General features: G+C 48.6%; 1 protein-coding gene across 1 annotated transcript in view; it reads left to right on the top strand.

Annotated features, from left to right (window-relative positions):
• Positions 1–5,116: 5,116 nt before the first annotated feature.
• The window catches only part of Gan (gigaxonin), a 55,851-nt gene continuing 34,104 nt past the window's right edge, over positions 5,117–26,863 (top strand). The window contains exon 1 of the mRNA XM_052166213.1: positions 5,117–5,433. Coding sequence (XP_052022173.1) covers positions 5,267–5,433 — 167 coding nt within the window. The 5' untranslated portion in view covers positions 5,117–5,266. The remainder of the gene's footprint in view (positions 5,434–26,863) is intronic.

Below are 26,863 nucleotides of genomic sequence, written 5' to 3'. Positions count from 1 at the left end.
GTGTGCACCAGATCCTGGGTTCCATCTCCAGCACCACCACCCCTTAAATGGTGGTTTTTTTCTGCCACCATGCAAACAAATACCATCAGTGAATGACCACATATATGGGAGGGATGATAATTAGGTTTGAGGGGTCAAAGAAGGTTTTTGTAACTTTATAAAGGTTTATTTGTTTTTGAGTTGTTTGTCTGTATGTCTGTGCATCACGTGCAGAGGCCTGAAAAGGGTCAGATCCACTAAAGCTGGAGCCATGCAGATGGTCGTGAGCAACTGTGTGAGTGCTAGGAAGAGAACCCTGGTCCTCTGGAAGAGTAGCCAGTACTCTTACCTGCTGAGACATCTCTTCAACCCTCATGGGGTAATGACCTGCATTAGATGCAGATGGCCATTAGCTACACCAGTGGAGATGTCAGACAGGTTACTGAATAAGCCAGTTTGGAGGTCAGTGGAGAATTGTGGGAAACAGCCTCTGAAGCTATCCGGTAGAGATGGAAAAACATCTATCATCCCTATTAATATTTATTCATTCGGCAAATCTATACAGAGAGCATCTAGTGTTCAGGCATTGTGATGGATCCTGGGTGGGAGACAAGGACAGCCTCTACCTTCGTGGAGTTTTGATACAATTTAATTAGCTCCCTGGTTTCTGAGACACCTCTCCGAGCTCTGTGAAATATATAGAATCAACTCCCGTGCATCATAAACGCCGACCTGCCCCCTGACTCAGCACTTTGGGAAGCACTTAGGCTTTTCAGAAAGAGCTATCTATGGATTTGGACAAATGACAGATTTACCCAATAAACTGTCTGAAGACAGCTTTAAAATGAATCAGAAGAGACCGTCTCGACCAAACGAGTATTTACAAAGAGCCAGCTTTTCAGACTGGAAAAGCTTACAGAGCTGGAAGGCAGGAACCTGACCTTGGTCTCTCTCCTCTCACTCAGTCTCACGACTGACCTTGATGGAGCCATCTGAATTTCAATCTTCTTTTCAATAAAGTGAGCCCATCCAATCCCAGATTTTCAAACTCCTGATTATTTATTTGAGTTACAGTATTTATCATCTTGTGCTAACAGTTACTTTAAAATAAAAGCCCAAACTCCCAAGGGGATACTTCTCTTGAGAGCTCAGTTTTCAACAGAAGAAAGCTTTTAATATTTTTTTTGTAAATGGAAATTGTTCTCTTTTCTCAACTGTAAACATGATACACGGCCAGTGAAGAAATAAAGCAAAGGCAAGTGCAGAGACCAAAGACCTACTGAGGAACGAATGTCTGTTCTAAGACCCACTGATAAACACATGTTTTTTCTCAGCATCCCTACACCTGCTGTGAGACTAAGTAACCAAAACTTTAAAAAGTGTATCTAGTCAGTAACTACTATTAGTATCTTACAAATGCACTTTTTGGGAGGGGTGGAAGGGGGATGGGGAGAGGGAGGAGGGGGAGGGAAGAGGAACAGGAAAAGAGGAAGGGGGAGGGGAAAGGAAGAGGGAGGGGGAGGGGAAAGGAAGAGGGAAAGGGAGAGGAAGAGGGAGGAGGGGAGAGAGGGCAAGGGAGAGGGAGAGGGGGGAGAGGGAGGGGGAAGAGGGAGGAGAGGAGAAAGGTGGGGGAGGGAGAGAGGAAAAGGAAGAGGGGAACAGGGAGAGGGAGAGAAGAGAGGGAGAGGAAGAGAGGAGGGAGGCTGTGAATTCAGTGTTGTCAACAGAGACTGAAACTGGCCAGGCAGTATGGGATCTCTCTCAGATTACCTGTTTCACAATAACTGCTATCTGATACCCATGGAATGCTGGGAAACAATAACATTGTATACACAACTTCAATGATCATAATATCAAGGGCAGATCAGTTTGAGCAACAACAAGAATGGCGGCAAAGTATTTCAAGACACAGCCAGGACTGCTCCTGGATGTGGGGACAGGGAGTTGTTCCTACACCCCCTGACTCCTCCTACCCCTTAGCATCAGGCTGAATACTTCGGGGGACACCTGAACTGAACTGGATACATTTTACTGTGAGCCTAGCATCAGTGGGATCAACTCCCTCCAAAGGCAGCTGATGGTTTTCTGATGATCTTTGAGATGGGATTAAAGCCAGCTCTTGGCTGCAGACCCATGAGATGTTCTTCCCCTTGAGTGGAATGAGTTGCTACCACTTAACCACATATGGCAATCAACTGGCATTAGGGGATGTGTTCTTCAGCTCAGCATCCTACATCACTCTACTCTTGCCTGATTTGCTAACTAATGATGAGGCCAGAGCATCTGCTAGCCACCAGGCAGCCCAGGGAACGCAGGTGCGTCCAGCTCCCACCCTTCCTGAGAAGTGCTCACCACCCAGGGGAGGAAGAAAGTGTACCACTGAAGCACACACACCAGGAGCTCAGAAGGGCTGGGATGGGGAGTTGGCTCAATGCTGCAGCATCTTCCCAACACACACAAAGCCCTGAGCTGGATCCCAGCACCATAGTAAAGTAATGAAACACAGTGTGATGAATATAGCTCTTGCCTGCCTTGTCCTAGGAGGCAGGACGAGGAGGAGGCTTACGGTCATGTTTGAGCTGAGTTTCAAGGTTGAGTCAGAGTTCAGCAAGCCCAGAGTGATGGGGACAACTGGAAACAGTGGAGGTGCTGTTGTGTCCTAATGTGCAGGTGCACCGGCCAGTAGCCACCTTCCTCCCCAACTGATAATGACTGTTAGGAGCCTCTGCCCTACTCGTGCTGTCTCTTTCCAAGGGAAACATTGCACGTTCATCTCTACCAGGAAGAATCTGCCTGCTCTACACTCATTCCCAGTTGCTTCTGTGGAGACAACCTTCCCATCCTCAGATAACTGACCACCATTCTGTTATCAGAGCTGTTTATTTCAGAACCTCTGGCATTTGACTGAGGTTACAATCAACTAATACATTTGTACCAAATACCTGCATTGTGCAAAGCTCTCCTATCATATAAGTCATGGGAGGAAGTGTGCGAGCATCTGAAGACACCAGAGGCTGACATCAGGTGTCCTTCCTCAACCACCTTGATACATTGCTTTTAAAACAGCATCCTTAGGATTCTGATACTGGGCTAAACTGGCTGGCCACCAAGTCACTTCCAGGGATGTTCTTGCCCACCACCCAGTGCCTTCTCCGAGCCTAGCTAGGATCACAAGTGCACACTGTTGCACTTGGCTTTTTACATGGGTCCTGGATGTAGAACTCAGGTTCCCCCGGTGGCACAGTAAGCACTCTACAGACCAAAGCATCCCCCCAACTCACATAATCCACTTTTGACAACAGCACAATAGAGAGAAAATGCACAAGAACAAAACATACAACCCAGGAAACATTTATTTAATATTCACACTTAGAGATAGAGTAGTACACCATCTATCCAACCTCAAGCGAGCAGTGCTATGTACCAAGTATTCTGATACCAAGTACTTGGCACCTGGAAATCATGCCAGGCTACAATATAAACGGAAGTTAGCTAGTCATATGAATACAAAAGTGTCTTACAGAGCAATGTTCAAAACACAGCAACTGCTTAAACAAGAGTGTTGACCGATCCCAGAAGCACTATGCCAGGTTTGTGGAGAAGACGGGCCTGCATTACTTTATTATATTTTCTCAACAAGCACAAATACAACACAGTCCACCACAGGCCTTACTAATTAGTAACTACAGTCTCTTGTTAGCTCTACTCCCCTCCACTTTCCCAGACCTTAATTTTGACACAGCTTACACATTTTTTTTCTTTTTTAGGAAAAAATAGGGGTGTTTTTTTAGGGGTTTGTCTCTTTGGTTTTTCAAGACAGAGTTTCTCTATGTAGCCCCTGGCTGTTCTAGAACTCTCTTGGTAGACCATTCTAGCTGAGAACTCACAGAGAGACCTGCCTGCCTCTGCCTCCCAAGTGCTGGGATTAAAGGCATGTGCTGCCACCTCCTGGCTTAGATTCTAGATATTTTTTTATCACCACAACTATAGATACTGAGCTGTGTTTGAAACGGAAACTGGAAATGTATTGATCTTCTAACTAGTAACTTCCTTGCCTCACCTGGTCTCCTGTCCTGAGTACAGTTCATACTCTGATTCCTACCAGTAACACCAAGGCCTTGCTGCTTCCAGGGTAAAAACCAAGACTTTCCTTGGGGCCTTTGAACTAAGGGAGGCTGTGCTGATGCACTAAAAACTCCATCCTGCCTTACATTGAGTGCTGCCCCTTGGTCCTCATAAGACCAAGTTTTCTGTAGCCTTGAGCACCTAATGTTTTCACAAAATGGTAGCTACTATGCATTTTCAGGAACTTCCAGGTACACAGACAATATGAGGCAGAGTGAGCACACCCAGAGTTGCTTACTATCATAGCCTTGATCTGCCTCTGTGGGAAGTCTAGCCCCCATCACTTGAACATCTGACCTTTATACGCCCCCCCCGCGTCTTTCAGTTTTTATCTTTCCTAAAGATAAAGACCATGTAATTAACTGCATCCCCTCTCCTTCCCAACTGTACTCTAGTGCGGAGGTGGAGGTGGGGCATATACCACAGATCCAAGGCACCGTCTAATCTTGGCATCGATCTGCTTTAAACACCCCGATCTTAGTAACTTTCGTAACATGGCTTCTCGGCCTTTTGGCTGAGATCATGTGTAGTAACGTTCGTAACTCCTTACCCCTACAGCGGTATTTAAAGCCCTTCCATTGCTCCTGGTCCCCAATCGCAGACCCGGCAAGAGGAAAACAACTTCCTTGCCACAGTCTTGCAAAACTGAACTGCTTATTCTCTCGCTTCACCCGCAACATCTCCAGCAAATGCTTCTGGCGGACTCCACGCTCTGCCCGGGAATAATAGACGTGAACGTAGCGAGGCGTAACTCCCACGAGAGGAATAAATCCTCGGCTTCACTCTGCGTCTCACTCCCTTCCAACGCTGATAGTACTCGGATCACCGAAACTCGGAATTCGATTCCGCAGAACCGCTAAAACCTTCTTCCGGCACCAAGTACAGACAGTGGGTGCGCCCGGCGCTCCCAGCCCAGCCCTTCTGATTGGTTACTGCGGGTAGGGCGGGGCGAGAGGGCGTCGCGGAAAAATGACGCAATGCCTCAGCTCCTTAAAGGAGCCGTCCGCACGCGCTGCCGATGGCGCAGGCGCGTTGTTGAACTTCCAGCTCTGACTCCAGAGCTTCACTCAGTCCCGGCGGGCGGACTCCCGGAGTGGCCGGCGGGGACGCGCGCGGGATTCGGGCGGGCGGGCCGGGTGGCGGCGGAGGAGCGGGAGGCGTGATGGCTGAGGGCAGCGCTGTGTCCGACCCTCAGCACGCCGCGCGCCTGCTGCGGGCGCTCAGCTCGTTCCGGGAGGAGGCGCGTTTCTGCGACGCGCACCTGGTCCTCGACGGCGAGGAGATCCCGGTGCAGAAGAACATCCTGGCGGCGGCCAGCCCGTACATCAGGTGAGCGGGCGCCGCCGCCCATCGCCTCCGCATCCCTCCCTTTCTCTGGCCTGGCCGCCGGCGGCTCCCGTGGCTCTGCCGCCGCGCCCCTCGGGCGCCCGTGGGCCTCTCCGGGACACTCCCTTCCCCACCGAGATCGCCCCGATCCCGGAACCCCGGGAGATCTGCAAAAGCCCCAAACACGGTGAACAGGCCATCCTGAACCCGTACCCGCGAGCAGGGCGGGGCTGCTCCGGGAAGAGCCGCCCCTTCGCCCCGACAGGCCCCGCCCGGCCCGCGGAGCCCCGCAGAAGTTTACCTCCGAGTCACCGCACAGTGGGCCGGTCAGGTTTTGCGCGGGGAAGCCAAAATAAACAGCCGCGGCGTAGGCAGAAGGAGAACCCTGTAAGATGTCGGTGGGAAGCCCCCACCCCCAAAGCCCAACTGTCACTTTGCCACTCCCTTGTTACAAGCAGGTTAAACTGTTGCGAGTTTGAGAAGACCCACTGTCATTCTTTGGCTACAGTTTCCATGGAGGACCCGGAGATTGTAACCACCAAGAGGGCACTGTAAAACTTAAGCGACGCACCTTAGCCCAATTTACTAGGTTAATGAAAAGGTTGAGGCCAAGCTTATAGCATCGGATCAGAATTTGTGAGAAGGGCTCCTGTCTTTTCTTTAGCAACTTTCTTTCAGGCAAACTGGGTTGTGCTTTTAATATTGGGAGAAGGGGGCACTAAAAGCTAGAGAAAGTGCCCAGTAAGCTGGTTAAATATAGACTAATGGTAGACAATGTCACTAGAATTGCCTGGTCAGAAAATGGGAAATGTGTATGTCGTTTATTAGAGCTCTCTCCCAGCAGAACTCGACACGTACAATGTACTTAAATCTTTGCATTTGGAGACGTTGGAACTCAGAAGTAATCCAAGTGCCCTTGAAACTTCTGGCTTCTATCCTAGCCTGGCCTTATAACACTGGGCTCTTTGTGGTCTTGAGGGTCAGGTGTCTTTGTTAATAGGAAATTTAGCTCACCAATATGACAGCTGATAGCTGGCAGTTCAGAGGTTAGGACAATCAATTAAATTGAATTTCCAGGCCAGACTTTTCCCGTATCCAGAGTAATCCCTGTTTGGGAAATGCTTAGGAAAACTACAATGGATGCAGTATTGTTACAGATCTTTAAAGGGCACCTGGCTCTAAAGTTGCACATCCGACACGTTTGCTGTCTCCATCTTTCTCTATGATGGAGACTTAACAGTACTTAACACTGCAGTAATCCCTGTATGTTGTTCATCTCTGTGAGCCACAATGCAAAGGCAGTAGGCCAAGGGTTTTTGCTGGAACCTTCATAGAGAGGGTCTGGTGCCTGGTGCCAGAATAAATGTGTTGAATGAATGATTACCTTTCATACAGTGGACATCAGAGGATTGGCTCTGTTGTAGTTCCATGTTAACTGGTTGAGAAGAGGACTGGGCTGGCGTTTGGAGATCTGTTTTTGTTTCAGCTCCTACCTGCCTCGCTGTGGGCTCTTGGGGATGACTTACTCTTGGCTCCTGCTCATTAATATGACAAATGAGGGGCACAGTGTGGTTTTGTGTCATTTAATCTCTGAGGCACCTATAATGAAATGTGTAATGAGTTTCAGGCCCTCTATAGCTCTCCATGCAAGTCTGTCCACTAGTTAGGATAGGTTTCCTTTGGTCCAGGTCTGTCAGTTTCCAAGTAGAAAAATGGTATCTCAGATCTTAGGTCTTAGATGTCCAGGCTCCTAGTGCTTAGTGGTTGAACTAGGAGTTAACTCCCAAGTTTATTATGCATAGTTTCCGGCTCCCACTGTTCCAGATGACAACATCAGTTGTATTTGGATATACTTGGGATAAAACCAACACTTGAGTGCTTATAGTATTTATATCTTTTAAACCAGTAGTCTCATTTTGTGGGTTGCAACCCCTTGGGTGTCAAATGACCCTTTCCCAGGGGATGCCTAAGACCATAAGAAAATACTGAAATTTACATAGAGATTCATAATGGTAGCAAAATTAGAGTTGTGAAGTAGCAACAAAAACAATTTTATGGTTTGCGGGGAGGAGTCACCACAACATGAGGGACTGTGTTAACGAATTGCAGTATTAGCGAGCTTGTGAACCTCTGGCTTAAATACTTGTCAACTTGTCAACATGGTCATAGACTGAGCTATTTTTATTTTCATTTTTAACCAGTTTTTGCAATTGGTAGGGAAAGTGATGTTAATATTTTCTCAATAAATTGAATTTTCTTTATTAACAGATTGTGTTAAGTTTGACTTACTGAAATGCTAGAACATTCCTGTGATATTTTTAGATTATCGATTTCAAGGGTATTCCAAAGTAATCTGAATTACTACTTAAAAACAAAGCTTATTTTTTGTTTTATAATATTTTTATTCTTGGATAATTTCAGGCTGCCATGTGGGTGCTGGGAACTGAACCTGTGTTCCCTGGAAGAGCAGCCAGTGCTCACAACTACTGAACCATCTCTCCAGCCTCCAGTTTAATAACTTTTGACACCAGTGCTATTGGACTTTCAAAATGTAGTTTTGTTGAAATGGCATTGAAACAAAGTGACTTAGGTCTGTGATGGTTTTAATCTAAAAATCTAAAAGGATGGGTTTGTTCCATGCCCTTAGCCTAGATAGAATAAAATGTTACAGGAGGTCTGACAGTGTGTAGTCTAGGAAGCCAGCCCAACTTTGTCACTTTAGGAAAGATGGTAGCACGACCAACATATGTCCTACTTACTATTCAAAGGTCCTGCGGTATAACTTACTGGTTTAGTCTTTTCTTGTGCTTTCTAGCATTTTTTTTTTTGTCTTCTCAATAAATAGACAGTTTCAAGCATGCCGTGTTAAAAAAAGATTTTCAGTAAAAAGGAGAACCGCCAGAAAACTCAGTTTCAGCAATAAATCCCTCATAACCAGCTGAAAGAAGTCTGAGGTTGAGCCTGTGTGTTCTGAAGTTTGAGTGTCAAGGTGCTCAGGGGAGATGGGCAGATCCCCTATGATCTGTGCATCACTTAGCTCTGCAAATGGAAAGCTACCTTCCCCACAGGCTGCTTTCCCAGGCCCATCCTGCCTGGCATTTAGTTATAGCGTGTTGGGGAAACTAGACCTCAGTGCAGCTGCAAGCCTTGGAAATGACAAGACTGTATCGTGGATGTGATGCTCCCCCATCTTTCCTTTCTCAGCAACTCTGACTCCCCAGGGAATGGCTGCTTGAGCTTGTAGAGATTGCTTTGGAATACTGTTCAGGTTCCTGGTCATGTGTGCACTTTGCAGAATTTACACATTTCTGGTGCCTGAGATGATGATATTGTTTATCATTCAGTTCTGGACAGTAAAGAGTTCCCCAAGATTTTTTTTTAAATCCTTTGCTGAGTCAGCTGGCAATGGAAATGGCTTTGTTTGTTTGTTTGTTTGTTTGTTTTTCTGCATGGTCTACTGAAGGCACGTAAGACGCTCACCTAAGCTCACCTAAGCCGTCTGGCCATCGTGACCTTTTGTAGGACCTGATTTCCGTATTGGTTGAAGTTGGCTGTGCCACATGAGGTCAAAGTCCATGTAATATGTAACTATGAGGGTTTTTCCTTTGCTTTTCATGTGTGTAGTGGAGGGGTTGTCTCTTTCCAGTTCTGTGTATGTCATTATATGCCTGATGCCAAGATGCTCCCCTTGCCTTGCCCTGCAGGATTTTGCTGGGTATTCTGTATGAATGCAGCCAGTAGCATTGTGTCATAAGGAGCATTGGTTTCCCACTGTTAAGTTGGACACATTCCAGGCCTTAATTATTGACAATCCTGTTTGGCCATTTAAATCTAAGATTTGACTCATGGGTAGTGTGGAGAGAAATACTGAAGGAGACTAACATTGGAGAACCAAGTTTCATAGTAGCATAGAAATTGTTAAGATCCATTTCAGGGAGATCTGAAAACGTAATGTCATTGGGATTTAAGTATTATCCTCTAATGTTGTTCACTATATCCAGAGCATGTTGTTAGCTCCCAAAGCCCTTTTGCTTGACTTACACATAGACTTTAACCCATCTTTGCATTCTTTATCCTGAAGCAGAGCCCCTCCCTCAGGCGGCCACACCCACTCAGGTCCTCGCTATGAACCAAAGGCATTGTGGAGTGACATTCTCCGAGCAGTCTTTTGCTTTCTTTGATATTTTCATCTTTTCCCTGTACTTTGAATTTGGGGCAGCTCCTGAATGGCTGCTGGAAGGGTTCTGAGGAACCAGGATTGCCTATTGCATTTCTCAGGATTCTTCCGATATCCTGGGTTCTAAGGCTCTGCCTGAATGTGCACCACTCTTTGAGGCTCATGGTACCCATCCCTTGTCCGGATCTTACAGTGATGGGAAAGAAATTGAACCTATATCTTCTAAAAGATCCGGTTTTTGTTTTTATCTGCTTACTCTAAGACTTTCCTAGCAACTGCTTGAAAGAGTACATCTGTCCTGAAGATTTTTTTTTTAAGATTTATTTATTTTATGTATATGAGTATACTGCAGCTGTTTTCAGACACACTAGAAGAGGGCATCGGATCCCATTACAGATGGTTATCAGCCAACATGTGGTTGCTGGGAATTGAACTCAGAACCTCTAGAAGAGCAGTCAGTGCTCCTAACCACTGAGCCATCTCTCCAGCCCCTGCCCTGAAGATTTTAGAGTTAAGTCTTTTAAATGCCCAGCAGGTAAAGGTACTTGCTGCCAAACCCGGTGACCTGAGTTTGATCTCTGGGACCCACACAGGATAGGACGAGAGGCCTGACTCCTAAGAACTGGAGTCTGATCTTGACACACATGCTCTGCTATGTGGATAAGAATGCACACACATTTAAAATGAACACATTTAATGTTTTAAAAATGCAATGCTCTTTCTTCATCTTATTTGGTTAAACCCCATACATATGTGAGTTTTTCAAAAGGAAGATTCAGATTTCAAATTTCAAAAGGAAAAATTAAAAAAAAGTTGTGATCCCTCTCAGATCACCAGAGTGCTCTGGTCTGGCCTTCTATGGAAACTAACCATTCCTACACTGGTGCCACCTTGTTTCATTCCTTCAGCTTCAGCGTACTTGTTTGTGAACAACAGTGAATGTCACTGTAGTCACAAATGCCCTGATTAGGAGGAAGGTTTCAAATGCAAAAACAAATCAATACAATTCTTGTTAGACTGTTGCAGGAACAGAGAGAGAAGTGTTGTTGTCCAGAGTTCCGGTATTCCTTAGAGTCTGGTGATAAAGCTCAGCTGTAACTGGTGCTGCTGGTCTGATTGGTCCATCTCTGCCCCACCCCCATTCCTTTGACTTTTACACATATTTTGGATGTCCCCATTAGACTCCTTCATCACTTTTACAGTAATTCTCATTTTATAGCTAGGATTCAAGTAAAGTGCTTTTCCACATAGGAACTCTGAAACCTTGGGAGTGAAAACCACATCACCTATTGTGTAGAGTGCTAATCAGTTCCTCTCACACTGTCAAAGAGGGACCTGCCAGCTCTTTATAGTCAGTCCATAAAGAAAACATAATTAAGACAAATAAGGAGGCATTTGGTTTGAGTAGCAGGGTGCAAGTGTCAGGGAGTTTCCTCAACCTTCCCAAGGAGAAAGGCTATCATTTTGTGTACTGAAGCTATAATGTAAGTGAACAGTTTGCAAGTTAGGATTCTAGGTTAAGGGCGGAGATGCGGGGGTGTGGGGTGTGACAATGGCAGGCTCCGGTTACAACTGTGAACTTCGGTGATTGCCGTGGCTCTGTGCCTGCGAAGCCATGGGAAGCCTGAAAAGGAAAGGATGGATGGAAGGCCCAGGTGATGGGGCAGGCCTAGCAGCCGAGAAAGGCTGCGCGTGTCCGGCAGAGCCCTTACTGCCAGAGTGACAGAACCACATGATGACGGGCTGATGTTGGCCTCCATCGCCCGTGGATGTCAGTGACAAAAGTTGTCACTGACAACATTGTCACAGAGTGACCGTAGGAAACAAACAGTCTAAAAATCGGAAATCTCCAAAGCCTGAGCCTGCCTGGCCTTATTTCATACGGGTCAGAGTTCAGTGTAGACACAATACAAATATATATGTATATAGTAACTACGTGAACTTTAGTTGAAGTCCCGACCCCAAGATATCTCATGCGTGTGGAAATGTTGTAAATCTGGAAGATTAACTTCTGGTCTGAGTAAAGGAAGTACAAACTTTCTCCTCATCTCTCACTCTCCATGCTCCACTGTAGGAAAGAATTCTTGAGTTTCCTCAGGTTGAAGATGCTAGAGAAAGAAAACATAGACTGCTCAGTCAGTGTGTGGCTGTGTAAGACAGTTTAATAAAGCCTTCATGAGAAAGATGCAAGGACAGACAGACAGACAGACAGACAGCACATGAGCAAGCTGCAGGGGCCGGGCAGGTGGAGCATCGGGTACAAGTGTGTGCTGTGCGAGCCTGAGGACCAGATTCCCCAGCATCCACATAAAATCTGGGTGTGGCAGCATGTGTTTGTAACACATGCCTACAGCAGCGAGTGCTGGAGTTAGTAGAGGCAGGTGGATGCCCAGAGCTGGCTGGCAAGCCACTCTAGCTGAAATCATGAGCTACCGGTCAGTGTAAGATGCTCTCTCTCAAAAAACAAATAAACAAACAAAACCACCAAGGTGAAGACTAAAGAAGTGCTGTCAAGGCAGAAGGAGGTGCGCGAGTGGTGAGATTCTCCTTCACAGACCTCCGTGCACCACAGAGGTGTGCGGATGCGAGCACACACTCAGTTCTCCAGAGCCTTGTTGGGCAGTGTGTGGCCTAAGTGGAAGACAGGCTGGTTTTTAAATCTCTGCTGAATTAAGAAGCCCCGAGGGGAGCAATGCTTTATTTCTGTTTGGAGCTGCGTGCTGAGGGAGGCCGACTCTCCCTTGTGCCGTTTTTTATTCTGTTTTTTCTCTACCTGGAAGTGTTGCCCTGTCTCTTTAGGAACAACTTGAGAGAGGATTCAGAGTCAGCCAGTGGTGGCACACACCTTTAATCCCAGCACTTCGGAGGCAGAGGCAGGCAGATTTCTGAGTTTGAGGCCAGCCTGGTCTACAGAGTAAGTTCCAGGACAGCCAGGGCTACACACAGAAACCCTGTCTCTCGGGGGAAAAAAAAAACCAAAACAAACAAAACCAAAACAAAAATAAAGAGGATTCAGTGCTAACAAACTGATCCTCCTTGGAGTATGTTTTTCTATTCATATTAGCATTCATCAGAAACATCTGCTGGTGCCTCTGAAAAATTGAACACTGTTTGTACTGTGGGGCTCAAGATAGCCCCAAGCTTCTGTCGCTTGAATTGTTTGCCAGCCAGTCTCTGTACTGGACCCCAGCCTGGAGGAGCTCATGATTTCAGCTAGAGTGGCTTGCCAGCCAGCTCTGGGCATCCACCTGCCTCTACTAACTCCAGCACTCGCTGCTGTAGGCATGTGTTACAAACACATGCTGCCACACCCAGATTTTATGTGGATGCTGGGGAATCTGGTCCTCAGGCTCGCACAGCACACACTTGTACCCAATGCTCCACCTGCCCGGCCCCTGCAGCTTGCTCATGTGCTGTCTGTCTGTCTGTCCTTGCATCTTTCTCATGAAGGCTTTATTAAACTGTCTTACACAGCCACACACTGACTGAGCAGTTGGGTGTGCCTTTCTTCTGACCTATGGAGAGTGACACGTGAGGCCAGAAGTTTAACAGTGGGCTTTCAAACAACAGTGAGAATGCCAAGAAGAGTCGCTGGTCCTCGTGTCTGCTCTATCTTCTGTGAGCTTGGGTCCAGCTTCATCAGAAGATCTGAGATTGTGAGGCTGCAGGTACCCGGGCTCACCACACAGGCTTCGGTTCCGTAGTACTCCAGCTTTGCCTCCAGGGGAGCTGCTGTAGGACGGTTTGATGTAGTTTTTAAAGATCTCTCTCTCTCTCTCTCTCTCTCTCTCTCTCTCTCTCTCTCTCTCTCTCTCTTTCTCTCTCCTTCCCTCCCCATAACCCCCCCCCCCGTGTGTGTGTGTGTGTGTGTGTGTGTGTGTGTGTACACATCTTTTGGAGCCTCTGGATCTGGATTACAGGTGGTTATGAGCCATCCAACTTGGTAACAACTTAGAACTGTCCTCTGTTCTAACATTTTCAACCTGAGCCATCTTTCCAGCCCCTGCTTATCTTCCTTTAGGCAGGATCTCAGCGTTGTTGCCCACAATAGCTTCCAATTTAGACTCCTTTGGCCGCCATGTCTCGGGAGTCAGGATTACAGGTGTATAACCGTTCCCTCCTGCTGTGGATTCTTTGACCTCCAGCAAGCGGTTTCCAGACTTCTCTTGGGTGTGCAGTTCACCACTGCGCTCTCCTGCCTCCTCAGAGTCGCTGTCCCCTACATAAAGTTTTACAGTGCATGTCATTGACATGGACGTATAAAATGCTCTCTCCTCCTGCAGTGGAGCCCAGGAGCAAGAAGTCAAATGCTCCCTTCTGTCTCCTTGTGGGCAGAAAGGGTACCAAGGACAGTTCATCATCATGGTAGAGCATTCTTCCCAAATGCCATCATAGCCTTCACACATGTGCCGATGGGCTGTCCCTGTCAGTCACGATTAGGGAGGGAGTGTTGTCTAAAGTTGCTGAAATGCCCTGTGCTTTTCAGTTTTTCTGATACAGTTAATAGGGAGGGGCCTTGATGGTATCGTGTCAGTTGTTTAGGAGGCTGAAGACGGGGCTAGCCAGCTATCAGCAGAGACATCCAGGAGGTAATCCCAAGTCTTGGCAGCTACAGGGTGCTGGTCGCTGACCTCCCAGGGCACACAAGGTCCTTCCTGCCATTTGAGTGGATATTCACTGCCCTCCATAAAACAGGGTCAGAGCTAAGATTGGGTACCTGGAACTCTAGACTGGCTCTTTAGTTTTCTACCTCCATGGAGTTAGTAAAAAAATAAACACATGTCTAAGATGGGTATTCATGTTTTCTCATAGTGTGGTTCCAGCATCTAGGAGAGGGGTCAAAGGTCAGGAATAATGGAGGAAACTTTGTTTACTGAGGTAGACACTTCCGAAATCTCACTGTAAACATTGACCAGTCTCTGTGAGGCTTCCCACACAGTGGAAGCTCCCGTTCCTAAGAGCAAGAGAGACTCCTGCCTGGTGTGCTGTCACAGGCTTGCTAATCTTTAATGTCCGTATACAGCCCTGCCCCGAGTCAGCCAGGCAGTGCCCCAGCACCTGTGCAGTGTACACTGGGAAGCCACAGTACACAGTCCTGTAATGGCAGAGGAAGGGAGTGGGTACTTGGGAGACTGCGTCAAGAAACTTGTTCTGTTAGGAGTACCTGTGAGAGAAGAGACATCTATCTAAGCTGAAGAGCAGGGGGGAGCGGCACTGGGTCAGAACCAGCAGTTGGGGGGCAGGGTGCCCGCAGAGCAGAGGCCCACGCGTGGCTGTGGTCCCAGAGGCATGCTGGTGCCACAGTGCTCCTAGATCAGTGCTCCTCCCTGTATTAGGAGGTGGCAGAGTAAAGGAGGACAAGAGCACATTCATGCTATCACTCAGTTCATGGTAGAGCTGGCAGGCTGTCAGTGGCACTGGAAGCTTCTTGGAAAGAGAACCTGTGGTCTTGTTTGTACATTTCTTTTACGGTCTCTTGAGAACAGGTTAGAGGAGTCTGGGTAGAAGCAGGAGCCCTATGTGAGGCTATCACAGTTTTTCTGCTGGAATATGGGTACCCCGGGCTAGGGCTGGACTGCAGATGGAGGAAGGGGGCTGAACAGGTGATGTTTGCATCGGGACTTGGTGAAGAGGCTGAGGAGGCACTGAGATGGCCCCCTGACTGCTGATGATGTCTGCATTCCCACCTGTGGAAAGTGTTCCCGTAGCTGGTGCACGCAGGACAGGAGACAGTGGGTAGATGTGTGGCTGGACCCAAGTACTGTGAGGGGCACGGGGCTGGGTTGGGGGGGAGGGAGGCAGAGTGTTCCAGGAGGCCAGGACTCATTGGCTTAGGTCCTTATTCAGTCCTAAGCTGTTGTCATTACAGAGCATCTCCTGGAATGTGGTGGAGAATCGTCTGCTGTGCAGCCTGCAAGGGGAAGAATGGGGTTCTCATCCCTTGACAAGGGCGAGGCCCCAAGCTTGGCTGAGGTCAGGGTTGAGGAGAAATCAGCTGCCTCCTATTTCAGTGCAGGGGTGGGGGACCTACCCATATAACAAAATAGGCAGAGCACAGTTGTTGAAGCAGGATATAGCCGTCCACGGATCCTCGCCCACCCTCCTGCTTATGTGACTGCTGACCAGGCCTGTGGCTGCTCTCTGCCTTTCTGGGCCTCCTGTTACTTTAGGGCGGATAAATCCATGGCCGTCCTTCAAGTCCTTCCTCAGCTGGCTCAGAGGACAAAGAGCTTGCTGTGCAACCACGAAGCCCTGAGTTCAGATCTCAGGGCTGGGAAGGCGGAGACAGATGACAATGACCAGAGCTCCCTGGCCGGTCACTGTCTCTGAACCTGTAAGCTCCAGGTGCAGTGAGGTACTTCATCCCTCTAAACAAGGGGCAGTGTGACAGAGACCCCAGGGACCTCTGCCCTCCACATCCATGAGCACATGCATGTGTAGGTGCACACCCACACCACACACACAGAGCTGCTTCAGATATCCATTTGCCTTACATTATGGGCATGTATGTATGTATGTACACACACACACATACACACACACTCAGGCCTGCTTCAAATATCCCTCTGTGGACAAGTTTTTTCCATCACTGCCAGGTCACTTCCCCCCTTGCACAGGCCCCATTAGCCTGTGGCAGAGTGCGTCAGTGTGCTCTCCATCAGTCCTGTGTCCAGCAGAGGGAACAGACAGCAGCGGGCTGGCTGCTTTCATAGCCCGTCATTTTGTATTTCCAGATAAGAGGTGCTAGCGGCATAGGTGGACCTTGCATGTATGAGAGGTAGGTAGGTATAACCTGTAAGTGCTGATGCTAGCCTTCAAGATGCTGTGTGTACCACCCTGTAAGAAGAAACCTTTGGCCAAAACATTTCGCTCCATGGCTGAGTGTATATTAGTGTGGAAGGAGGGACAGAGTCACCGTCTTACATAAAGAGTACAGGGGCCCGATGTGCTGTCTTCAATGACATGGTCAGCTCTGGTGCCAAGAGGCCCGGCTTCTGAGGCCAAACTCTGTATTCAGAAACAGTAGCAGCAGTGAGAGCGCCACTGTTCCTGCAGGGCTGGGACTCAGTAGAGAAGCATTCATTCCCTTGACAACGCTTTGGAAAGCCGTGTGCGGCCTCAAGTTGTTTGGAGCCGGTTATAGCAGCAGGTTATAAATTAAGGAGCTGCCAGAAGCAGAGACCTGGCTTGAAGCTGGAGCCTCGAGCTGCTAAGTAGAGGCTGATCCTGGAGCCCCCTCCATGTGGGAGCCGCTAGCCTCTGTTGATCCTGCTCGGGCAAGATAGACAGCCCTTAACGCTCATGGAGCACTCTGGCTTGAACTTCTTTGAAAGGATGAACTTGTGGAACTTCTGCTGCCCCCTAAGGTTTATTCAAGAGGCTTGGTGTTTGAAAAGCTATAAACCCTTCTCCTGTTCCCCCTCCTCTTCTTCTTCCTCCTCTTCCTCCTCCTCCCTCTGACTGCTCCATATGGAAAGAGATAATGGAAAGTGAGAGCAGTTTGAACCTGCTGTTGGAATGTGGGGTGGTATTTAGAGTCATTTGTGTACTGTGGCAAAGAAGGACCCGGGCAGCTCTTTGTCAATGAGGGAGGGAACGTTAGCCCACATCCCTCCCAACCCCCAACCTGTTTCTCTGTCTGCATGGGTGAGCCGGGAGGAGCCTGAGCAGCCTGGCACCTCTCTTTTGGCCTCCAGAACTATAAAAAAGTAAATGTCATACGCAGTAGCCAAAGCAAAGATCTAGACTTCCGATATAACCTTTTGCATGAGGTCTCAAGGTCACTGAAGGAGCCGCTTTTCAGTGATATCTCAAGAAATAATTCCCAAGGAGAAAATCTGAAAGTGTTAGCATGTCTTGTCATGAATGCATCTCTCTTGTGTGTTTTCCAAAGATTGGGGTGTGGCCAGAGCAAGACTTGGGCTTGTTTCATTCTAGAAGAATTTGCTTCAAAAGTTGCTGGGTCACCATTCTGCTTTGAGCTCATGAAATTTAATACGCATTTTTCCAGCTTTGTCTTTGAAAAATGTAAATGTTACCGACTGGCTAGGGAATTACAAAAACTGTACTTAAATTTAGAAAATGTATTTCCCATGTGTAAAAAGAAAATGCCATGAGAGTCCAGCTCAGTTTATTTCTGATTGTGAGTGTGAGCCGGTGTGATACTGGAGTCCTGTCTGTGTGCTTACTATTTAGGTTCATGCTTTCCCTGGAACTTTCTTCACGTCAAATCTTTCTGTCTCAATAAAAATGCCCATAACCGTGTGTGTGTGTGTGTGTGTGTGTGTGTGTGTGCGTGTGTGTGTGTGTGTGTGTGTGTGTGTGTGTGTGAGAGAGAGAGAGAGAGAGAGAGAGAGAGAGAGAGAGAGAGACATTGAGAGAGACAGGGTCTCGTACCATAGCCCATGACAGCTTCTAACTCATAGCAATCCTCCTGCCTCATTCTCCTCGCAAGCGTGAGCCACCACAGCCGGTTCACATAACCATTGCTTTCCAGTGCTGTCTATTGCTACATCCTACAGTATTCTCTCGGTTGATGCTCCTGTTTCTGCTTTTACCCCTGAATAGTGTGACCCTGTGAACCCATCGGAACCCCCTGAGCTTCCCTCTGCTGTGTGTCCTGCAGGTGTCGGTGAGCTGACCTCGAGGACCTATGTTCTCGGTGGATGATAGAGCCAGACTTCTTGTTGCTGTGTGATGTCTAGCCGCTATCCAGGGGCTCATTTTTTAAGAAGACCTGTCACGGTTATTTAGCACTTTTGGAAGTGGGTTTGCAAAACAATTATTTTGCCTCTCTAGTTGATGGAATTTTAAAATCATGGCTCTTTGGGGGTCAGAAATGTTGGCTTGGACGTGTCCTGTGATTTTTTCTGTTGTGTATCCTTGCTGTTTGTCCTAACACACTTTGAAAACATAAAAACTTCTTCACTCAAGATCTTACAGAAACAGGCAGCAAGTTACAGTTTTCCACCCTTTCTGTTACAGGGTTAGAGCCTTAGGTGTTTGGACAGAAACATAAGCATGGTTCTCTGTTTATCTGTGTTATGCACATTCCAATGTGTAGTGCCCCTGCACATGCGTCAGCATGCGTGCGTGTGGAAGTCATAGGTCAGCATCAGGTGTGTTCCTCTATCACCCTCTTCTGTCTGTCTTTCTTCCCTCCCTCCTTCCTTCCTTATTTATCTGAGGGGTCTGTGTATGTATATGTGTGTGGTGTGTGGTATGTGTGGGGTGTATATGGTGTATGTGGGGGGTTGTATGATGTGTGTGTGTGTACATGCATGCAATGTGCCATGCCAAGGTTAGAGGTTGACTTTGGGTATCTGTCGCTCTCCGCCTTATCTTTTGAAACAGGGTCTCTGACTGAACTGGAGCCCCCCAATTCAGCTAGACTGGCTTGCAGAGAGCCCCAGGGATCCTCCTGTCTCCACCTTCCTAGAGCTAGGATAACAGGTACTCATTACCCCAAACTCAGGTTTTTACATGGGTGGGTTCTATGGATCCAGACTTCAGTTTCTGCTCGTGTAGGACGTGCTAGGTTTCACTGTCTCCCCCTCGAGGCTCTCTGTTGACAGTTTGGTATGATTCTTACTGGCTTCTGCATTCAGGGTGGATGCTGCCGCCTCCCTTCGCTTACATGGAACCTGTTTTTTCAAGCTTCCGTGCTGTGTTCTGTCTCCTTTTCTTGTCCTTTTAATCTCTGCTGAATCCCTGTCCCTGCTGGAGAGCGTGTCTGACCTCACATGTGCCTCAGTGAGAAGCAGAGGGGCTGGCCCTTCTGGCGGAAGCTGGCCTCGACTTCTTAGCTAAGGCTCGGGGAGCCAGCTCTCTAGGTGTAAGTCCCCTCTTGCCTTCACTCTGCAATTAAACGTGCGTTTCATGGCTCCACTAAGCCTGTTGTTTGAAGAGCTGTGAAATGTAATCTCCAGACGCAGTGTAAACTGAGACACTTCTCTCCCTTAGCCTGTTTATTGCTGTCTGTCACTTTCTTGACAGTCCGTCTTTCCTTGCTTCAGTGACATCTTTTGTTTCTCCCACACTCCACTTCCTGTCCTCTCCTGGCTCTCCTCCCTGCTGTCCCGGGACGGTGGTCAGCACACAGTTCTGACCTTCCTCAGCCACCTTCCCCCACAGCAGCACTAGCTGGGCTGAGACACCTGCTGCCCTCTCCCCTGTCCCAAGCCCGAAGGTCACTTACCTAGCACCTGGCCACCTTCACCCCTGGTGGTCACACTGCTCCTTCCAAGTAAGCTGTCCTCCTTCCCTTTTGTGTATGGGCAAGGGTGGGACACACCTGCGTGTGTGCACACCCGAGAACAGTATGTCAGGTATCTTCAACTGTTGCTGTCTACATACTTTTTGTGACAAGATCTCAAATCCTGGCCTTAGAGGCACACAGAGCCATGTCCATGTGAGCGGCTCAGGATTTGAACTCAGATCTTCCAACCATAAGAACAAATACTCTTACCCACTGAGCTACCTCCCAGACCCTTATTTTACAAGTTTATATACACAAATAATATTTAGGTGTGCATATGCTGGGCTGGTGCGCGTGCCACAACAAGGGTGTGGGGGTTGGGACAATTTTGTGGAGTTGATTCTCTCCCTCCACCTTTCTATAGGTTCCAGGGATGGAATGAGGTCATTAGGTTGCAGGACACTCACTTCACCCATTGAGCCACCTTGCTGTCCCCTTCCATTACCTTTAATATGCCACCAGGCTCCCCAGGAGAGAGCTGAGAGCTGTTGGCCAGGAGGCCTTCTCCCCGCTTTCCTTCAGCTTCCAGCCCGTGCCAAAGCATCCCTTCTGCCCTCCGTTCCCTGGAGTCTGTCTCCTCTGGGCTGTAACTGCCCACTCAGCCTCCGGCTTCTGTTGGCCCTAAGCTGTGTGGGTCGGGCTCCCACTGGCCTGTCTCCCTCCACGCACAGTCCTCCTCTGCCTTCCACCCTGTCGCCACCAGAGGGAGGTTTCCAGAATAGAATCAGATGACACTTAAAACTCTTATGTCTTCAGAGACCTAGTTGGCTTGGTGCCAAGGCAGGAAAACTACTCCATAGGCCTGAAGTGCCTTGTGCCAGAGAGGAGGGAGGGACAAAAAAAAAAAAAAGCCAGCCTCCAAAACCTGTAGTGGCTGAGCTATAGCAATTCCAGCAGCAGAGGACCATGCTGAATTATAGTTAGAATAAAGTGAACGGCCACCGTGTGTCTGTGAATGAACGGAGGAATGAACAAACACATATTTACAAATGGGAGAGGAATGCAGTGTGCCTCTTACAGAAGAATCTCAGCTAACATCTGTAAAGGGAACTGAAGGGGGAAGTGCTCAAAGCTAACACTTAGGCAGCTGAAACAAAGGAAGCCCGAGTTTAAAGCCAGGCTAGGCAGCCCAAAAGAGACCCCAGTGTGTGTGTGTGTGTGTGTGTGTGTGTGTGTGTGTGTGTGTGTGTGTGTTGTGGGGGAAATGAGAAGGCAGATAGAGGCATAGGTGGGGGTGGACATCATCCTTGCCAACGGTGGTAGTTGTTGCAGGCAGATGCGCTGGTAGGTACTGAGGTCACTGGGCAAGTTGGAGAAATCAATGGATTTTTATATTTTCCCAAATGATCTTCCAATGTGTTTATTACCTATAAAAGGTAAGCTAGTGGTTGTAGTGGAGAACCCTGTCAGAGCCATTTGCCCAGCTGACCAGTAGGAGACAGGGTCTCCCCTATAGATGGGGCACCTGGGAGTTCTAGAGAGTCCCTGCCTTACCTCAGCCACAATGTAACCATATAAATTAGCCAATCCTGCAGTGAAGGATGCTGTCCAAGGTACCTGCTGGCCAGGTCAGTGGAGTCAGAATCAAGAAAGACAAGGAAAGGGGGCTGGAGAGACCCCCTCAACTATCAAGAGCACTTACTGCAGAAGACCCAGGTTCAGTTCCCAGCACTCAGTGGCCTGTAACTCTGGGTCCAGAGGATCTAACACCCTCTTCTAGCTGCTGTAGGTACCTGCACTCAGGTGGTGCACATAAACCCATGCATGCATGTATACACACATACATACATTCATGTACACATACATGCATGCATACATACAATCACCATGAAAAGATGGAGACGTCACAGATGAGTGTCTGCCTGTGGTGGTTCCTCAGCTTTTCCTGTGAGTCATGACTTTGATGCCGGGTGAGAACCAGTCATCCCTCAGGTTAGTCAATGACGGCCACCATAAGAGTGTGCCCGCCTGGGTGTCTGAGATCTAAAACTGCATGCTGGCAGGGGTGCCCCAACACTAGCAGACTCGGGTCACAGACATCGCTATGGCCTATGCAGCTTCCTCTTGGTAACCAGGAAGTAGATCTGGGAGTTAGTTGCTACTTTCCCACTGTCTCGCCGGTTTCAGCAGCCACCTACAGTCTGTAACACCTTTCCCCCTGGTGTTTATTGGGTTGTCTTCGTACACAGCTGGGCAGAAAGAGTCGTTTACTAGAGGAGAGGGGTGGACATTGAGCAGGCCGGAAAGAAGGGAGTGTGGGCTGTACTGTTTGACACAAGGGAGTTAAAACACAAACCCCAGGGTTCATCAACACATTTGATCTTGTTGACACTTTGTTTAGAAGTGCTGTTGCCATAGCTGCTAGAGTTTGAAGCACCAGCTGGCTCTCCGAAGTTCTGTCAGCACCTCACTGGGATGAGGAAGGACTCATTGCATAAAACTAGGCCGAGCGGTTTGTACTGTGGGGTCACAGGCTGTCTCTGTCTCAGTGGGGGTGGCTGCTCTGCTTGGAGTCGTTGTCACTGTGAGTCTTCATTCCTGGGCTTCCTGCAATGCCATGGTCACTGCCTACTCCCTCCCTGTCCCAAACTCCTGTATGCACTCAGGGTGTCTCCATAGCATCCTGTTTGTGCGTCACACATGAATTTTACGTGTGTGTGCGTGCATGTGTGCGTGTGTGCGTGCGCGTGCGCGCGTGTGCTTCTAGAGGCCAGGACCACTATGCCACCCCACGATACCTTTTCAGACAGGATCTCTCCATCTGTATTGCCTCCCACAAGGCTCAGGGAACCTAGAAGAAGGCCAGAAAGAGTCTGAGCCAGAGGATTTGGAGTACTATGAACAAGGCAGACTGGTGCACTCATGACCTCCCAGTGGCTCTGGGACTGTACAGAACCAAGCTGTCAGCAATGTCAGAGTAGATGAGAGGCCTCACCCGAGCTGAGGAGCCATTGGCAATTGATGTTCACTGGGAGAAGGGGTGCCGTGTCTTTTCAAGAATGTGACCCCAGTAGTTTGCCTGGGAGGCAGGCAGCACCAATCAGAATCAGTGGTCATTGGCTTTTTAGAAAGATCGTGATGGTAGGAGGAGCATGTACTTTGGGCTGGAGGGTGGGTTTGCTCTAGATACATTGTATAGGGACTGGATCTAGAGGGCTTGGAGGGTGGGTTTGGTCAAGATACTTTGTGTAGAGACTCATGTATGTATGCCTCAGCTGTTGAGAGCGTGGACCACTCTTCCAGAGTACCCAGGTTCAATTCCCAGTGCCCTATGGCGATTCTCAACCATCTCCAGTTCTAGGGGGTCCTCCACGCTCTTCTGGGCTCTGTGGGAAGTGGGCAGACAAAGCACCAATACACTTACATACGTTTTCTTTAAGTATTTAATATTTTTAAGACCAAGTCTCTCAGCCCAACCTGTTAGCTGTCTCCACCCTCAACCCCATCACTAGAGCGCAGGCAGGTGACCACACGTGACCACACGTGGCTTTTGCACAGGTGCTGAGGACCCAGTTCCAGGGTCTCATGCTTCTCTGGTAGGCGCTTTACCAAGAGCCCTTTCCCCAGCCCTCTGCTAAGTTGTAATACGTGATGAGTTCCCACTGTCTCTTTTCAGAAAACATGGCCTCCTTAAGGTAAATTCCATTTTCCTTTAAGTCACCAACTCTCAAAGATAAACATTTATCTTCTTGTGTGGCATCAGAGCAAAGCCAACGCTGTGTTTCCTTCTTCGCAGTGGAGAGCAGGCTCCCCAAGGAAAGTAAAAAGCAGCCTGTGCCAGTGCCAGTGTCACAGCCTGGGGAGGTGGGCACAGCTGTGCCAGGAGCCGCTTCTGAACCTCTGGGGGACCCAGGACAGCACCTGAACTAAGGCCAGGGCTCTGGAAACCTTGGAGTCTGTATTGCATTACAAGTCTAGGTTTCCCTGAAGGCCACTGGTGACGGTGACCCTGGGACACTGAAGCATGGAAAGGTGAGGCATGGCTAGCTAGCCCACAGATGAGAGCTCCCTTCCCAGCCAGCCCTACGAGCAGCTCCCATGTGAGGGCATCAGCCCAGAGGGTGGCTGAGTGTTCGCACATTCAACTGCAGTGTGCCTGGCCAGCGGTGGGAGGCCACCGCCATCTGAGCACGCCACCGTGTGATGGCGGATGCTCTCAGCTGCTCTGCTGGCCAGCCGCGCCCTGTCCCGACAGCCATGGTCACTTTCTTTCAGCCACTGGTTCTGTGGGGTTGGAAGCCATGGGTTCCCACTCCTGTCCTGTGCTTCAGGTCAAGTTACAATGTGTCAAACACCATGAACGTTGATGTGGGGTAGGGCAGTGCATTAGTTAATTTTCCTGCTACCGTAATAATAAGTCCCTGGCACAGCAGCTTAAGGAAGGAAAGGTTTTGCAAGGCCCTGGGTTGACGTTACAGTCAGTCATGGCCGGGAAAGCATGGAGCCTGAGGCAGCTGGCCTCGTGGCATCCACAGTCAGGAAGCAGAGAGATGCACGCTGGTGCTCAGGTCGCCTCTCCTTTTATTCAGCACAGGACCCCAGACCATGGGATGGTGGCACCCAGAGCCAGGGTCTTCCACCTCAGTTAACCTGACCTAGATGATCCCTCACAGCCACCCCACGGTCTAACGTAGTCCAATTTTAGATCCTGTGGGGTCGGCTGTAGCGTCATCACGGTGGAGGAGGGAACAGTCCGTTTTCGTGGCAGTTGGCATAAGCAAGTGCAGTTCATTGGGTGATGAGCAATCCTGTGAGGGAAAATAAAAGCAGGGCAGCGCCAGTGAGGGCGGAGTGCGGGCTGCCGTTGTGGGCGTCGGGCACACCTCGCAGAGAAGGACGAGAGCATGCAGATGTGGGGGAGAGGCCCGAGAAGCATCCTGGGCAGCAGGAACGGGCCAGAGCCGGGGTATGTCTTACAGTCATTATGCAGTCTAAGGCTGACCTAGTTGGTCTAGGATGAGACCCAGATATCTGGTGCTCTATAGTGGCTCTCCAGAAGGTTCTGTGAGGTCAGCCCACGGGACTACTCATAAAGTCATTCAAACTGTGACTCACAGGATGCGTGTGAGAGAAATTTTTGAAAGTAAATAAACACTGTTTCTTGGGTAAAAAGAATCGGATGGAGGCGTGAAGGGACAGCACACAGACTGGGGATGCCATCCCTTAAGACGCCGTTTGCGAGGACCAGGGGCAGCGCAGGGTTAAGTGTACTTGCTGCCGTTACACAGGACCTGAATTCTCACTCAACACCCATGTCTAGTGGCTCATAGCTGCCTGTAACTCAGGGCTGGGGACCTGACACCCTCTCCTGTGCCCCTCAGGCACCTACCCATATATACATGCACTTAGCCACACAGATGCACACACATTCATAATAAGTGTTTTATAAACATGGCATTCAGAGTCCCGTGACCCAGTGCAGTTTCTTCCTTTCCTTCTTCCCAGACAGGCTCTGTTGTTCATGGTCAGTCCCCTGCCGTGGCTTGGCTATAGGAAACACTCTTAAGATTGCCTGGTTCACCTAGAAGTGGTGGGACTGAGCATGAAGCTGGCCTGGGTCTCTAGCTCCCAGCACTCATCCCCCTTGGCTCAGGCCTCCTGCTCTGTCACTGTCACCGTCTCAAGGTGGATGCTTTTCTCCATGTCTGTGGGAGGCACTGTAAGGCTAGCTGCTGTGTCCCTACTAGACACAATGCCATCAAAGGCCTGTGTCAGAGAGTACCACTACCATCTGTTGATTGAAACCTTAGCAACAAATGATACAACCTCAAGTGGGAACTAGGAACGATCTTTGAAGAAAAAACTCCACAAAACAGACATTAGGGACTAGAGAGATGACTCAGTGGTTAAGAGTGTGTAGTTATATTCCAGAGAATCTGAGTTAGGTTCCCAGCTCCCAAGTCAGGCAACTCACAACCTGTAACTCCAGTTCCAGGGAATCTGGGGCCCTCTTCTGGCCTCTGTGGGTACTGCACTTATGTGCACAAAACACAACTTAAAAAAAAAAAAAAAACTGTTATAACTTTAGAAAAAAAAATTTTTTTAGCCAGACCATATTTCTTAGGGCAATTATAAGCTCACAGCAGGATTGAAAAGGAGCTACGGAGAAGGCCAGATCTTCCCTGAGCCCACACACACATGGCCCTATCCCCCTAGTCCTCCACTAGAGTGGGACGTGTGTCACATCTAACAAACCTGTGTTGCCACTGCATAGTAACCCAGACCATGGCTGTGCTGGGTGTGTAATTTGTGCACTTAAGTAAATGTGTGAATACACATTTGCTAGTACTGTGTCACACAGACTCTCATTGCCCTAAACCGTGTGTGTGTGTGTATGTGTGTGTGTGTGTGTGGTTTCTGGAAGCTCAGAAAAACAGAAAAAAAGGAGTGTAGTGTGTGTATGTGTGTGTACGTGGGAGGCGGGGTCATCTGTAAAACAAATTCTCCAAAAGAACAAATGACTAGTTTGCCAGTTTGGGGTGAAGAGTGCTAGCACAGGCTGTCTCCGAGCACCTCAGGCTGTCTCTGCATAGCCGCAGAGTCCCATCCTGGGTGATGTGTGTCATAGCAGCTGGTGGGAGTCATACCATGAATCACCCAGACTGCAGCGCCTTGACTGCGGACATCGCCTTCCCCCACGGTCTGCCTGAGTGTGTTTCCTTTATTAGAAATGAGTGTTTGCATCAGCGGAGAAGAAAAGGCCTTCATTCCTGCTTGTCGATGTTCTGTGGAACTCTCTTCAGTAGCTCTTTTCTATGTGTTTTGCTTGCATGTGTGTATATGCACCACGTGTGTGCAGAGGTCAGAAGAGGGCATCAGATCAGTTATCAGTGCTGCCTATATAGGTTAATTCTCACTCAGCTCTGTTCTTCTGAAGTTCATCTGGTAGCACTTTTCTTTTTTTTTCCATCACCCCTTCAACAGTAACTAACAACTCAGAATGCTTTTCAGACAATAGTGGCGCATTGTGTTAGTTACAATTCAATTGTCGAGATGAA

This window comes from Apodemus sylvaticus, chromosome 21, assembly GCF_947179515.1.
Source record: "Apodemus sylvaticus chromosome 21, mApoSyl1.1, whole genome shotgun sequence".
In the NCBI taxonomy this organism is placed as follows: domain Eukaryota; kingdom Metazoa; phylum Chordata; class Mammalia; order Rodentia; family Muridae; genus Apodemus; species Apodemus sylvaticus.
The sequence above is the reverse complement of the archived record's forward strand: the minus strand, read 5'-3'. Positions and strand labels throughout refer to the sequence as shown.